The sequence below is a fragment of the Protopterus annectens genome, chromosome 17.part0, assembly GCF_019279795.1.
Source record: "Protopterus annectens isolate FY-2018-M chromosome 17.part0, PAN1.0, whole genome shotgun sequence".
Classification (NCBI taxonomy): Eukaryota; Metazoa; Chordata; order Ceratodontiformes; family Protopteridae; genus Protopterus; species Protopterus annectens.
Window position 1 is genome coordinate 69,021,729 of NC_056751.1, and position 16,050 is coordinate 69,037,778.

Genomic DNA, 16,050 nt, shown 5'->3' on the forward strand with positions numbered 1-16,050 from the left:
ATGTTAGTATTTTCGGCTCCAAGGTTTTCTCTGAGTGCACCGGCTCCAACAGTTTCTAAGCCAAATGGCTGTGCGAGCCGAAGTGTCCTTGTCAGATCCAAGGCATTAGAGTTGACTTCGAAGTTGTCAGAGCCATCCCTTCCCCTCAGACCCTCGGCATTGGATAACTCTGCTCCTACATCCTCCTCGTGTGGATTGCCAGGAGTCCATGGAGTGGAACTGTGGCTTCTCGGCTCCTTTGGCTTTTTTCCTCCCCACAGCATTTTGCCTTTGAGGTGGTAGAGAGAGTGTTCTGTGTTTCTGCAAGACGGATGGTTCCTACCCCCCTTGATCTCCCATCTGGATCCCATGTGTATCTTTGCCTCTTGAGCCTCAGCATTCTGCACCTCAGGACAGCCAGCCCAAAGTCTCCAGGTTACCCAGCAGGGTATCACTGTGTCTTCCAATACTTCTCTGGAACACCCCACCGAAGAAGTCTCTAGGAAAAGGAAATGCAAGAGAAGGCACTTGGACTTCTGTCAGGAGTCTGTCACTGAAGATACTCATTTTGATGAAGGGGAAGGGTGCCAAGATCATTCAGAGACATCCTTGAGATTCTTAAGCAGAGGGGTGGTTGGTCTACTGATAACCCTTCCCCAGAGGAATCGGCATTCATGGAGGCCTTTAGGTTTGGTCCATCTACGTCTTGGGTAACTCCACCCACCAACAACCTCATTGACTTGATCTCTAGGCAGGCATGGAAGGAGCCAGACACAGTTGAATGAATGCATAAAAGACTGGATGAGATTCTGGCACTATCTGTGGGAAGGGAGTTTTGGAGCAAGGGACTGCTCGTAGATGCTATGGTCATGTTGGTGGCCAACAAAAAGGATCTTGTGGAGCAGAGTTCCTCTGTCCATCCCCCTAATAGGTAGTCGAGGACTTTGGACACATTTGGGAAGGATGTATATGCTTCAGCAACCTTTGCCATTAGATCACTGAATTACTTAGCACACTTTACAAGACTACAAATGGCTTGATAAAGGAACTGTCAAAACCCGTTTCTGGGACCTAAGGTAAAGGCACACTCTGCAGGTGTGAGCAAGATGGAAAGACCATCTCTGCAGTGGAAGTATGTTTTTTGACCCCCTCAAAGAACCTTCTCTAGGAATCAATGAGGTGGTTGAAAGACATGGTTCAGAAAGTCCCAGGGTCCTTTCCAGATCCATGTGGACGTAGTTCCTCCAGGGCAGATGAGGGAACTCAAGTGGAAGACATCACCCACATTGCAGAGGAGGCCTGCAGAATTGAGGGTCTGGAGATTCCTTCTCTGAAAGACCCTAGCAATCCTCCTGAGGGGAGTCCTGATTGTTTCCCTCTGGAGGCAAACAGTGGCTGATCATCCCTGCATCAGAGAGCCTGGTTAGACATCACAAAAGATATGTGGGTGCAGAGTATTATTTCCAGAGGTTATATAATTCCCTTTTCCCTTCCACCACTGTCTGTATACAAAATTACCAATGTTCCATCCAGTCAGAGGAGAACAGCAGCACTAAAAATACAAAAAAGAGTCATCAATAGGGCCCACCAGACCAGATAGAATCTGGAACTTACTTAAGATTATTTTTAGTGCCAATGAAAACAGGGGACTGGAGACAGATTTTGGATCTCAGCAACTTGAACAAATCAGTTCAACACACAAAGTTTTGGTGGTTATGGTTCAGTCCATTCTGCCCTTCTTGGCCAAGGATGACTGGATGTGCTCAATAGACCTTCAGGATGTGTACTGTCACATAAAAATGAGCAGACACACCAGAAGGTATCTACATTTCTGGCTGGGAGCCAGTCCTTACCAGTACAAAACACAGGCCTTTGGCCTCACCACAGCCCCCGGGTATTCACCAAATGCATGGCAGTGATAGCAGCTCACTTTAGACTGCAGGGATTCCGAGTGTTTCCGTACTTAGATGACTGGTTCATTACTGCCCCGACCAGGCATCTGATAAGACGGCAAGATCAACTACTCTAGACTTGCTCCCATCTTGGGATAACCATAAATTACAAATCTCAGTTAGAACCATCTCAAACATTGGAATTCATAGGAGCAAATTTCAACATGGGATCAGTGACAGCTTCTCTTCCTTTCTCAAGAGTACAAACTATCAGATTCCGTTCAGAAGAATAATTCACAGTATGATAATCTCAGCCTGATTGATTCTACAACACTTGGGATCAGTGTCTGTAGCTCTAGTCCTAGTTCCTCTAGTAAGATTTCACATGAGAATTCTTCAGTAGATGTTAACAACACAGTGGTCTATTCTTTACCAACCAGTTTCATCCTAAATAAGAATCACTCAGACATGCAACAGATACCTTTGGTGGTTCTACAAGACCATCCTTTTGTTCTCCTTCAGCCTAAAGCCATAGTGACCATGGATGCATCCCAGATTGGGTGGGGTGAGGCACTTCCTGGAGAAAACAGTCAAAGGCACTTGGTCCCCTGAAGAGGCCAACATACATATCAATATCCTGGAAGTGAGAGCAGTGCTCTTAGTGTTGCAGGCCTTCCAAGATTCTATCCCTTTTGGGACAGTTGCGATTTAGACAGACAATATGTCAGTAGTCTGGTACATCAACAAAAAAGGAGGAACAAAGTCTTACCCCTTGTGTTGAGAAGCCCTCAGAGTGTGGTAATGGGTGATTTCATCCAACTGTCTTCTGATAGCAGTGCACATTCTGGGGAAGTCCATCATGTTAGACAAATTGAGCAGGTCCATTCTACTACCTCATGAGTGGTCTCTCAATATGGAAGTAGCAGAAATAATTTTTCACCATTGGGGCCAGCCTTGCTGTGATCTATTTGCATTTCCCTTAAACAGCAAGTGCAGCAGGTTCTTTGCCCAAATCCCCTCCAACAGGGGAGTCACCAGGAAATGCTCTCCTACATGATTGGCCCCCAGGTCTCCTCTATGCTTATCCTCCAACTTTCTTGATCTCCAAATTTCTGCAGAAAGCTTTCCAGTTGAAGAGCAGAGTTATCCTCATTCCACCTTACTGGCCTCGACAGATTTGGTTCCCCTTTCTTTGGCCTCACCTAATTTACCTACCATGGATTCTGGATCCAATTCTAGACCTCGTGTCTCACCCAACAGGCATGATTCACCTGGATATCTCAAACCTAAGTTGACAGTGTGGTTTCTCCACTTCCTTTAATAGCCAGACAACCTATGTACTCATCCCTTGTCCATCATATACTTTTATCTTCCCATAAAACTTCTACAAAATTAAATGGGAGAGGTTTGTTTTGTTGGTGCTTCAGAAACATATTGATCCCTTTTCAGCTGCTGTACAAAGTGTCCTTAAATTTTTGGTAACAGTTTTCAGTGAAGGAGCTAGCTCCTCAACCATTAGAGTTCAATTAGCAGCCATCTCTAATTTTCACATTGGATTTGAGAACTCTACCCTGGCTTCATCTAAACTTTGCAAGGCCTTCTTGAGAGGTACCTTTCTTTAAAGACCTTCTTATAAGGATCCAACTCCTCCATGGGACTTCACTTTGGTACTGCAGACCTTGATTCATCCCCCCTTTGAACCAACAGCAAAATGTGATCTAAAGTTTCTGATCTGGAAGACTATCTTTCTTGTGGCCATCACCTCTGCTAAAAGAATTTCAGAACTTGAAGCGTTGTCTTCTAAACCTCCCTGCTTGATTTTTTCACAGGGATAGAGTAACATTACAAGCCAGTCCCTCTTTCCTTCCTAAGGTAGTGTCAGTATGTAACATCAACCATTCCATTAATCTGCCAGTTTTCTTCACTAAATTTGTAAACAAAGGTGAATATGTGTTGCACTTACTGGATGTTTGGAGACAATTTCATTTTTACTTACATAAAATAAAATACATTAGAAAGATGGATCAATTATTTCTCTCCTTTTAGATTCTAAATTGAGTAAATCAGTTGCAAAGGTAACCTTAGCTAGATGGCTGATGGATTGTATATCATTTGTCTACAATAAGTTGTGCCTGTCCTTACCAAAACCTTTAAGAACCCATTCAACTAGGTCAATGACTACTTCTTCAGTGTTTCTATCTAGGGCTTCCATAGATGACATATGTGTGGCTGCAACTTGGACTAGTTCTTATACCTTTATTATTTATTACAAACTGGATCTGGTCTCAAGGGGAAGAGCAGCCTTTGGCTCAGGAATATCCTTCCTTAGAGTCCACCCGGTATTTTAGATAGCTGGGAACCCTGTCCCAACTGTTGATGAATGAATGAAAATTGTCAGCATCATTATAACATTCCATCTGTGTTGTCCATTTCCATTCTTACTCAACTGCCCTCCCACCAACCCCCAACCTTTTAACATTTGATTTCTGAAAGAATGAGAACTTATAAGGACACTACTGTTCCTTATGTTGAGCTCCAGATAATAGATTCTTCTACCAGGAATATTTTGATAATATTTCTTACATTATGTCACTCAGCAAACAAGATCTGAGGTATGTTAAGGGTTGATGCATTATGGGCAAGGGAGGAGCTTGAGAACGTTTTAGTGGTCATGAGCTAAAATAACGTCTGAGTCAGATCCAACTGTTAAAGAAGAATGAAAATGAACAACACAGATGAAAAGTTATGGTGAGTACATAACTTTTTTTTTGTATTACATATTTGCAATGTCTTGTTTTCCATAGGCACATTTGCCTACAACTTTCTTTGCTCAGAAGAACTGATATGAGTGGAAGCCAGCACTACCTATATGTGGATAATGCACACACAAATACCCACAAATGTCACTATCAGAGCCGCCATAACACCTGCACTGGCTCATGTGAAAAATGGCCAGAACCAATGCAAAATATTAAGTTACTGTTACAATGACCTCTCTTTGGAATATGTACTATTTATTTATTTATTTATTTAATTATTGGTTTATCTATCTATCTATCTATCTATCTATCTATCTATCTATCTATCTATCTATATATCTATCTGCCTTTGTTTACCTGGAAAGCCCAACTGGGCAAAGTCTCTATTCTGCAGGAATTTCTTAGTTAATTATAGCCTTACAGAGAATGTATCAATCAGTTTTCCTCTGAAATAGGTACTTGGAATCAAAACCTTCTTCAGCTATGTCCATGCATTCCACTAGGTCCCTCCACAGTCCCTTCCTGCATGTCGATTAGAACTAGATGATGAGGGCACTGGCCATGCCATAAATTGAGTTGAGCATCCTCTTTTTACCCTGTATTTCAAGTGTTGTAAGAGATCACCCAGCTCATCTTCTTTTTCTATTGCTTCTTTTCATGGACATATTCTCAGCAGCAAGTGTATCAGAGCTGGTGGATTTGCTATTGACTTTGGCCCTGACCCTATCCTTGCCTTCTGTGCTTGCATTCTTTTCTTCACCTGTGACATCTGCATTGACTGTCTTGGTGCTGAGGATTTCTGGGGAACAGAAACTTTATCTTCCTGAGTTTATGTTGTGGAGTTGTTGCTAGCCTCTGCTTCAGTATCATCCGGGCCAGTACCTGTGATGACTATTTCAGCATTTGAATTTTGCCTACTGAACCCATCCTCAGTGCTGATGTTAGATTCAGCACCTACGCCTGATCACATTAAGGTGAAATTAAACTCCTCAGTTCAAGGACAATCTAGGAATGAAGTATTTTCATTGTTAAGATCTTCTGCATCAGTAGCCAGGAAAACATTGCATAAACAACCATCTGGGTTGATAGATATACCTACATTTCATCCACTCCTACACACTCCTCAGTCTGTTGCTTTGTCCCATAATTGTTGCAGCAGAGGTGCAAGGATCTGGAAAGCTGCAACCATGATAAAATGCAGGTATCCAATCCTAATTCCTTTTTCTTACACTCATACAAGTTTTCTGCAAGTATCCTCACAAAGAAGAAATGTAAAAGGAAGCACCTTTACGCCTCTTTAGAGTTCCAGTGATACTAAGCTTGAAGGCGGTGCTTTCCCAGTGTCCCCCTTGAAGACTCCAGATTTAGGGGGATTTTAGAGTTAATGAAGTAGTAGTCATGGCCAACTGACCAAGAAAAGATACTGCAGGAAGCTTTCAGTTGTATCACACTTACCTCTTGGGTGTCTACCCCAGATGACTGCATGGTGTTATTTGTTATATATGGGGAACCAGATATGGTGGTAATTCCTGTCCATAGGGGAATGAAAAAATCTTTCAGACTCCCAAGGACCAGAAATTTTGGAGTTAGTCTCCTCTTACAGATTGCATTGCCATGGCTGGTGTGCTAAAGAAGAAACCCTCATTAGAGAGCCTCATTAGAGAGCCCAGTGATCCAACCCATGTAGGGAGTTTCTAGTGACAGGCTGTTTTGGTAAACACATATATTTGTCACTTTATGAGTTTGATTCATATTACCCTTTTTTAGTGTTATTTGGCAGACAGAACTTTAAAGATGCTGAAAAAGTTGTCACATGGAACCTGCAGTGAAATTCAGAATTGTAGCTAGAAACCCTAGCTAATACCAACAATCTCTTATTGTGACTACTGTATAACACAATAGATGGGGCAGCCCATGCAGCTGGATCAAGCATCCCCATACGACATCATGCCTGACACAGTCACGCTAATTTTTCAGACAACTTTAATGCACCCGTCAGTAAAAGACTCTTATAATGGTCCATCCTTGTTTGGGTTGCAGGGGAGAAAAAAACTGAAAAAGTGTCAACAGTAAAAGAAGATGGTAAAGGTTGTTGAGTTAAATTCATTCCTCGTGGAACTTTTTCTAGTAAACAGAAGAGTGTGCAAAACTTGTAGCTCAATAAATGCCTACAGCTACCATGTAAGCAACCTTCTGATAGAAACCAATGTGATCAGACAGGTTTTTAGAAAGGATGCCATCCTAGGGGCAGAGATGCTCCACCGAACAAGAGATTTCACTGTCTTTCCATTTGAGATCAGATGCGATGTTCCTGAATACTTGTTTAACTGTTCATTCTTGAGGTAGAAAGGAGTAAAATCTACATGCATTTTCCTGCATGGAAGGCCATCACATAGGACAAGTGGATCGGGAAGCAGGAGTATCCTGATGATAAAATGTCCCATTCATATCCCTTACAAAGTCTATCTTCATGCACCTTCCAGGTGTTCCACCCAATCAAAAGGCAGTAGAAAGCTCAGGTGACTAATGGAGCAGCAAGGAGGAGGACGCTTGCTGGTGAAGCTCCCTAAGGACTGTCATGGTCCAAAGAGGGAAGTTACCCTCAGATGCAACCAGTGACCATGAGGAACATGGAAGGGGAAAGGTGTGTTGGTCATATAAAAAATAAACCTCCTCATATTAAACAGAAGCACAGCCAAGCCCCGCGGATTCTCATAAGGTCTATGACTGGCTCCAGCAACACTGAAGCAAATCCAGGAGGGTGTGGTAGGAGGTTGCTGGTACACCCAGTGTTGACCTGGGGCACTGTGGACTGGGCTGGTATAGAAGAGGTCCGAGGGGAAAAACAAAAATAATGAAAAAAAAAAGTCAGTTACAAAATTTTTTATCAAAAATAGTTATCTAGCTGGTACACCAGAAAAGGTCTGGATTATATTTAAGATTATTATTAGCTCCCCGGGAGACAAATGTTCTCAGGCCTTTCCAGCATAAATCTATATGCAAAAAAAAAAAAAAAAAAATAGAGAGTCCATATAACCACTGTGTAGTCAATACTGTCCTGCCGGGACCTTCAGGATACCTGCCTGCTTGTTAACATAGCTAGAGCATCCAGAAAGATCCTGGACTTCATGGTGGGGACAATAATTTCTAGTTCATAGCTCTCTTGTTTGGCCTTACCATATCCCCCAGGGCATTTATCAAGTGTATTGTAGCTGTCACAACTCATTTTAGGTGGAAAGGAGCAAACATATCCTCTTATCTGGATAATTGGCACCTAGCAGCCTCAGCAAGGAAGTCATGTATAGGTTTATAGGTTCATAGGTTCATGGGTATTTACTAAGATCTTAAGAAACCTGGCCTTACACTCCCATGGTAGTTTTTAGCCCTTATATTTTGCAGATGAATAATCCAGAGAAGGGATGAACGATGATGAACAGGTAAGCTAAACCAGAGGTGAATTTATGATTACCTACCCATTTGTCCACATTACATTTGAATAGAGTAAGAAAAGTATTTTTCTTTATATGGAGTGGAAGTTGGTTCCATAGAAGTGTATTTTATGTGATAGTAACCTATCCCTCCAGCATGTACTGTTTATTTTGCAAAAGAGACTAAGATCCCTTGATCAAGTGTTTATAACTAATTAAAGCAAGGGACTATCCACTCCAGTCTCTTAGAATACTGGTGAACACTGCAGAGTCATAGACAGAGCCATTGCAAGCACATATTTTCATTTGCTGTCCCCGGATGCAAAGATTTGTATTACTAGCATTCCACCAGAAAGAATTGTGAACCTTCAGTCCAGCATTCACCATCTTTTAAAAACTTCTACTCTAAACATTCCTTAAAATATGCTTTGAATTTGTTCACAATGTAGTGTTTTTTTTTTTTTTTTTTTTTTTTATCATGCGAGTGAATTGCATTCACATAGGTGATAATCAATAAAGTCTTTCGGCTTTTCCCGGTTAGGGGTCGCCACAGTGGAACTCTGGTCTGCTAATGATTGGCAGTGAATTTTTATGGTGTTGAGTTTCCAGCCCGGTGCCCAACCTTCAGAGAAGGCATATCCAAAAATGCACGCACCTACCTGCATGTCTTTTAAAGTGAATTAGACCGCAGGGAGGACATGCAGACTCCACACAGAAGGGATTCCAGATGAGAATCGAACCAGAGAGCCTCTTGCTGTGAGGTGACAATGCTAACCGCTGCACCACTGCGTCTGCATAGGTAATAATCAATAATGTTTATAAATTTTATTGTCTTATGTAAGTAATATGACTGCTTTTTGGAAGTATGACAATAGGTGCTGTATTGCTTACAAGTGGTTTCAGTGAAGTCCATGTTCACTACAGGACGAAAGCTCTTAACCCTCATTAAATAATTTTATCCTTTGAAGACATTTGCGGTTGAGTTTAATTTTTTGATTTGGTTTTATGTTATTTTACCAGCTGAGTCTTGTAGTTTGACTCAGTGGTCAAATGTAGAAAGGAAAGGAAAAGAAAAATGGAAAAATTCAAGAGGTACCAGCCTTCTGAAGGTGTTTGAAATAAAATCTAAACTGCACCGTGGCTTAATGGCATACAGGGATAAAACCTGGACTATAACCTAGTTTTGTGTGTGACTGATAACGTTTTATTACATTTTTTAAGCAACCCGTGTGGCTGTTTATTATTATTTAGTTGTATATTGTTAAACCTTATTTATTACCTTCCATACTATCAAAAACTTTGCTATGTCAGTGATTCGGTCTTTTCTTCATCATTATCCCTCAGCTTCCATTTGCCTACTGCCGGTGTCCTACTTTGGACACAACAGAAGAGTCTACGTGGGTTCTGTTTACACAGCTTTACTTTATACAAACACATGATAGAAGTTTACTGACTTCAACTTAACTAATTATATACAAACTAAATAATGTAATCATACATGCTTATTCTCTGGCTGCACTGTCAAAATGGCACTAGGAATGGCACGTGCTTGGCATTTATACATGCACATTACATATTTGACATGATTCTTAAAGACACAGCACACGGCACGTGCAATCTGATCTACACCTACCATATGACATAGTGCAAGCCAGCTAACCGGAGTGCTCCCAGGCCGAGTTTGAAAAAAAAGACCATCAGGTCTATATTCTACTTCACTTAACAAATACAAATAAATAAACTCTTAATGCCAGTTCAGGTATTTCTTACTCACTTGATGTCAGGTCCTGTAAATATATGTGAGCCCTCAGCATATTTTACTGATACAAAGAAATCCTTTGGAGAGAACTAGTATCTGAAGGTATCTGACATCACTTTTTTCTTTATAGTTGGCTTTTGCATCAGCATTAGTCATGCTGCTCCTCACATCAGTTCTGTAAATGCAGCATTCTCTACACTTGAACTTCACTTCTGTCCAGCTATATCAAGAGGTAACTGTCCCATAATACAAGAAGACATGAGGCTCTAGATCAGGCTGTCCTACAGATCTCTACATTTTGGACACTAAAGAAAGGCTATTCTGATGTCAACCTAAACCTGTAAGCATTAATTTTTAGGAAATCAGACACCTGTCCCACAAAGTTCATGGACATTGACAGAAGAGGAAGAAAAGAAGATATCTCCCCCTCCTCCTCTTCTTTTTGTCACCATTTAGAGAGGAGGATATATCTCCCGTCTACCCCTTTTCTGTTTGTTTGTTTTTTTGTTGTTGTTCATTTAGAGAGTAGGAGATATCCCAGTAGAAATGAACGTTTCAAGAAATGCAGGAGTCTGCCATTGAACTCATACATACATATATCATTATACACAGGCACACACACACACACACACACACACACACACACACACACACACACACACACACACACACACACACACACACACACACTCACCTCTTCTAGCAGCTTGAGTACTGTGAAAACATGGAAAGATTATTGCTGTAGCTGACTGCTTCATTCAAACTTCGGGACAAGAATAATTTTTGGGTTGCAGTGTATTTTATCATGGAATAATTGTATTTATAACCTGAACTGTAACAAGAAAGCCAAATCCACTGACAACAAATTTGTTAGACTAGTATAGTTAAAGTAAACTTTAAGATGACTAAATTAATTCATTCTTGGTCCACAGGTGTGTATTAAAGTCACCATCATCAACTTTACTGTGACAAGATCTGGTTTGGAAGATCAGCTTCTTAGGTATGTTTTTCATTCATCACTTCAATGCATAATGTAGTAGTTTTAGAAGCTTAACAATAAGACAACGGGGGAAAAAGCAAGTTACAAATAAGAATCATCAATATTTCTGCATGTCTGCATGGTCTGTTTATAATAAACACCTGTTTTTTAAAGTCTGACCTGATAGACTTGAACATTATTGATTGTGTCTTTGCCTTTATTACATGTCATGTTTTCTACTTCAAATCCCATTTGGTTAAAATATGTGCTTTGTGCTATCTCCCTGAGAACCTTACAGTTTGCCAATAAACATTTTGAAATATGCCATCCCAGATGAATCATTTCAGTTTCAATCTAATTTCTTTTCAGTTTTTCTATGCAAGGCAGAGCTTGATAAGAAATTAAAGGGCTACTGTGTAACCTGAACTGAGTAATGCATCTTAAAAGAATTCAGTTACTGCTTTCTACACTGAATTTGTTTAGTTAGTTAATAATGCTATTTATATATGCTGCATGAAACTAAATTTGTTTGACATGAAGAATAACTATTTAATTTACTCTGCCATCACCATTGCATTAAGTGTACATTGTCTTAATTCATTATTACTATTTTTGGACAGAATCAGACACTATCTTGGGAAATTGAACCTGATAAATTTTAACAAAAGGAACAGAATTTTCCTTTAATAAGCAGCACTGTTCTTGAACTCTCTCCAAAGAATGGTCTTCATGAGCTGCCAGGACTTCCTCCATATTGTCTTGTTTTTCTAATGGTAGAATAAACATAGTGAGGAAGCTGCAGTTGTTTTATTTTTATTTATTTCATGGTGCTGCGGTAGCGTTGTCGCCTCACAGCAAGACGTTGTGCCATTCGATTCTCAGCTAGAGCGTCTTCTTTGTGGAGACATGCGTGAATGGGCGTACCTTCGTTGAAGGTTGTGCGTCAAGGCTGGCAAACTCGGCATGTAAAAAATCTACTGCCAATTATTAGCGGACCGGAGTTCCACTGTGGCGACCCCTAACCGGGAAAAACCGAAAGACACAAACAAAGTAGTTGAGCTTATTATTTCATGCTATTGCTCTTCAGAATCAAAGACAGTTTTTGTTTATTTCTTACATTTTCTAGTCCTTGAAGTCAGCTACTGCAGTCTACTCTTTCTGGGCTAATATCTTCAGAGATAAAAAGTAGCCTATTTACCTGTGAACCGTTGTGGGAGGAGGGTAGGTCCTTTAACTCACACTCCTTAGTTTTGATGAATTCCATATGATAGTTTCACTTCACTGAGTTATAGATTCAGTGTAGTGTCTTTACAAAGTGAGTGAGCTTCATATATGCATATATATATATATATATATATATATATATATATATATATATATATCTAGGTTCACTTCTAAATTTCGAAAACTCAAAATCCTGAATCTCAAAATACTGAACTCAAAATCTCGAAAGCTCAAAATACTGAAAACTCATATTGAAAAACATACAGGACAACAACACTGACTATATTGCAGCAGAAATACATACAGAAACAAAGAAAAGACAAACCATATTAGTCTACTCCAACTATAAGAGGGGGGCAAGCCCCCCTTCACCCCCCCTTGTGTGGGGCTGTGCCCCCCACACCCCCTGCTACTTAAATATATCAACTCCGAGATCGCACGTCACTACACTAAGATGAGTTATGTTGTAGTATAGTACATTAAAAGGGAACATGACTAAAGTTACAACAGGCAGACATGAAGCATGTAATGGTATGTTTGCCATTTTCTTCTGTGAAGTGCTATCTCAGAGTTGATATATTTAAGTAAGAGGGGGTGTGGGGGTCGCAGCCCCCACATGGGGGTGTAGGGGTGCTTACCTCCTGCTTATAGTTGTAAAAGAGTAATATGTTTTTGCATGTATTTCTGCTGCAATATAGTAAGTGTCGGTGTCCTGTATGTTTTTCAATATTATGAGATTCAGTATTATGAGTTTTCAGTATTCAGAGCTTTCGAGACTTTGAGTTCAATAGTTTGAGATTCCGGATTTTAAGCTTTTGAGATTTAGAAGTGAACCTATATATATATATATATATATATATATATATATATATATATATAGTGTGTGTGTGTATATATATATATATATATATATATATATATATATATGGAGACATATATATAGATGTCTGTGTGTGTATTTTTGTGTGTATAGATAGATATGGTTATAGCTCAAAATATCAAAAAGCATATTTGACTGAAAAGTTTTTTGGGGGGTGAAAAACACTGAAAGCACAAAATATCGAAAGCACATTTGGCTGAATGCTCCTTTTATAGTGTTTGTAAATAGGAGTATACAGTAAAATGGATGCTTCACTGAAAAGGTTATAGTGGTTGGTATTTTTGTGTATTTTATTTATTGACCAGGAAGGTCTGAATGGGTAGGTGCCCATTTTCAGTGAAAGCCCAAGGAGAAAAGCTCCAAAGTATTGTAAAACATTTCAAGAACAATAATTTTACAAACTTCAAAAATAATACAAAAACATATACAATTTAAATAATTATAACAAATTAAACATAATGTGAACACATCAGTTAAGAATAGATACAACTTAAATGACAATATTTAGCTAAATTTTAATTAGTTTACAGAGAAATTAAAGGTAAGTTAGTATCATACAAACAGAAATTGCAATATGGAGTGTTAAAACAATGGAGTTATGGCATATTTAGAAAGAGAGTGAGGGAAAGGAGAGTAAAGAGGTGTAAGGTATGAATAGGTATTGTTCATATTTAGGCATGTAGTTTATCCTAGTGTTGAGTAAGAACAGAGACACGTTTTGGCTAGGAAGTCTTTCAGGATGTTTTCAAAAGGACTGGAGGAAGGATATTGACCTAATGGATACAGGTAAGGGGTTCCAAGCCTTAGCAAAATGGTATGAGTAGATACCATGCCCAGCAAATTTCATAGGTTTGTGGACAAAGAGGAGTTTTTGGTCTTTGGATTGTAATGATAGATGCTCAATAATTGTATAGGTGGTAAGAAACTGTCCATATGTTAGTTAATGGGGTAGTTCTAACCAGTTTAGGATTTATACTGCTAGATAGTGATGGGTTCTAAAAGGGATATTTGCTGCAAATTTAGCCACTTTATTACAACATCATTCAGGTTTTGATGTTTGCAATGCTTGGAGGATAGTAAGGATCAAAGTGCCATAGGGTAGTGAGGGTAGGAGGTAAGTAGTGGCCAAGAGTAATTTTAGTTACGTTGGTGAGAAAGGTTTTGGTTCTGTAAAACATCCCTAGTTTTTGGTGTTTTTTTTTAAATGCAATTTTGTGTATGTAGGTTGAATTTAAGATCGTCATCCACTATCATTCCTAATAATTTGCTATGAGAAGTGACTTCAGTGGTTGTATTATTAAGCGAGAGGGTTTAATTTTTTTTCATGAGGGAGGGATTTAGGGAGAAAAAAAGTATTTTTTTTGCAGGGCGAGCATGACTTGTGTGTTACATAGTCATGTTTCAGTGTCTGTTAAAGCTTCCTGAGTAATTTTTGGAGTTGTGCCATATTGTCTGATATGCATATGAGTGTGGAGTCATCTGCATATTGTATTAGGGAGGCCTGAATTGTGGATGTGTGAGGAGTGTTGGTGAGAATATTAAAGAGGAGGGGTACCAAGGTTAGTGCCATACACTGGTGGTGACTGGAAGGTACGGAGAGAGGGAGTAGTGCCATTTTACTGACTGATACCTATTGCATAGATAGATATTGAACCATAAAAGTGTGGGCTGAGATAAACTTAGTGAAGGACATTTGATGAAGAATTTTACCATGGCAATCTGTGGCAATGGCTTTAGATAAGCCTTGAAATAAGGAGGAGACTAGTTTGCTGTTATCTGTACCTTCATTGATAGTATCTACACAGGTTAGAAGTGCAGTGTTCATGCTATGGGAGGGACAGAAGGTGTGTTGTATAGGGAAAGGAATTCTACCTGCGGGACATAGTTTAACATTTGTTTCTGGATACATTTTTCATGTATTTTCAAGAGGGGGTGATAAGATTGCTATAGGTTCTTTAAGTTAGTGATGTCTGTTTAATATCCTCTCTTGTAAAGAGGGATAACGTGTGATTTTTTTCTAGAGAGAGGGAACATGGGATGCCTGGATTGACCTGTTTATAAGGATTGAAACAGGGTAGACATTGCTACTGGCTGCTATGTTAGGGTACTCACGTGGAAGGTCATCAGCTGAAGTAGAGCATGGTTCGAATTTATTTAAGAGAAGTTTTATATAGCATGTTGGCACAGGTTTGAATGTGAAAGTGGATATGCTGACATGTGGCTGTTTGGCAGGGTTGGAATTAAATGCTGAGCAGTCCTTGGTTACGGATGGTATACTATCTATGAAAAAAAGAGTTGAATTCTTTTGCAGTTTCAAGTGGTGAGTTATTGGGAGAGGGTTAGGGTTGTATTTTTTGGCCGGGATGAAAGAGTTCTTTAATGGCTGACCAGAATTTTTTAGAGCTGTAGACATTGTTTATTTTTTGATACATTTGTGGAGCATTCTGAAGTTTTCAAGATATTATGGTAGTTTATATTTTTGACATCCTTTCCATGCTTTTTCTCCATCTTGCATTCGCATTCTACTCTTTTTAGATAGCCAAAGTGCATTACTTGTTTTTAGTCTCTTCCTTCTAGGGGTTGCAAGACTATTTAGGAAATTTAGGAACATTGCATTGAATTAATTCACAGCATTATCTAAGGGGAGCATTTTAGGATGTTCCAGTTAATAGGTTATAGGGTAGTAATGAATATTTCTGGGTTAAACTTAGGTTGTGTGTTGTTTTATAAATATGCTGTTTGAGTGGATGTGTGAGATGTCTGGTTGTAAAGATTGGAAGATGGTCACTGAGTGAGTGATATTGTACCTGTGATAGTGAATTTGCTAGGGTCTAATACTAGGATCCAATCTGATATGGATATTGCTGTATTGTGTGGGGCTACTAATTAGTTGTGTGATGCTGTACAAGTTCATGCTAGCTGTAGAGGTGTTAGAAGTTATGTCCAGCCAATTAATATTTACATCACTTAGTAGAACTTTTTTCTTGTAGAATTGTTGTGAACATCCAAATGTAGGATATCTTCCAGAGTAGCTGTATTGTCGCCAGGAGGGATGTAAAGGATAATAATAGATATATGTTTATTTTTAGGAAAGTAATAAGAAGCTCTGTTGAACTGATTTTTGGTATTGGTTTATTGTAGTGGGAAATG

The 16,050-nt window shown here is 39.4% G+C and overlaps 1 protein-coding gene across 1 annotated transcript in view; it reads left to right on the forward strand.

Annotated features, from left to right (window-relative positions):
- Positions 1–16,050, forward strand: part of DNAH6 (dynein axonemal heavy chain 6) — a 5,071,261-nt gene that overhangs the window by 3,954,606 nt on the left and 1,100,605 nt on the right. The window contains exon 59 of the mRNA XM_044059309.1: positions 10,750–10,817. Within this exon, the coding sequence (XP_043915244.1) occupies positions 10,750–10,817 (68 nt within the window). The remainder of the gene's footprint in view (positions 1–10,749; positions 10,818–16,050) is intronic.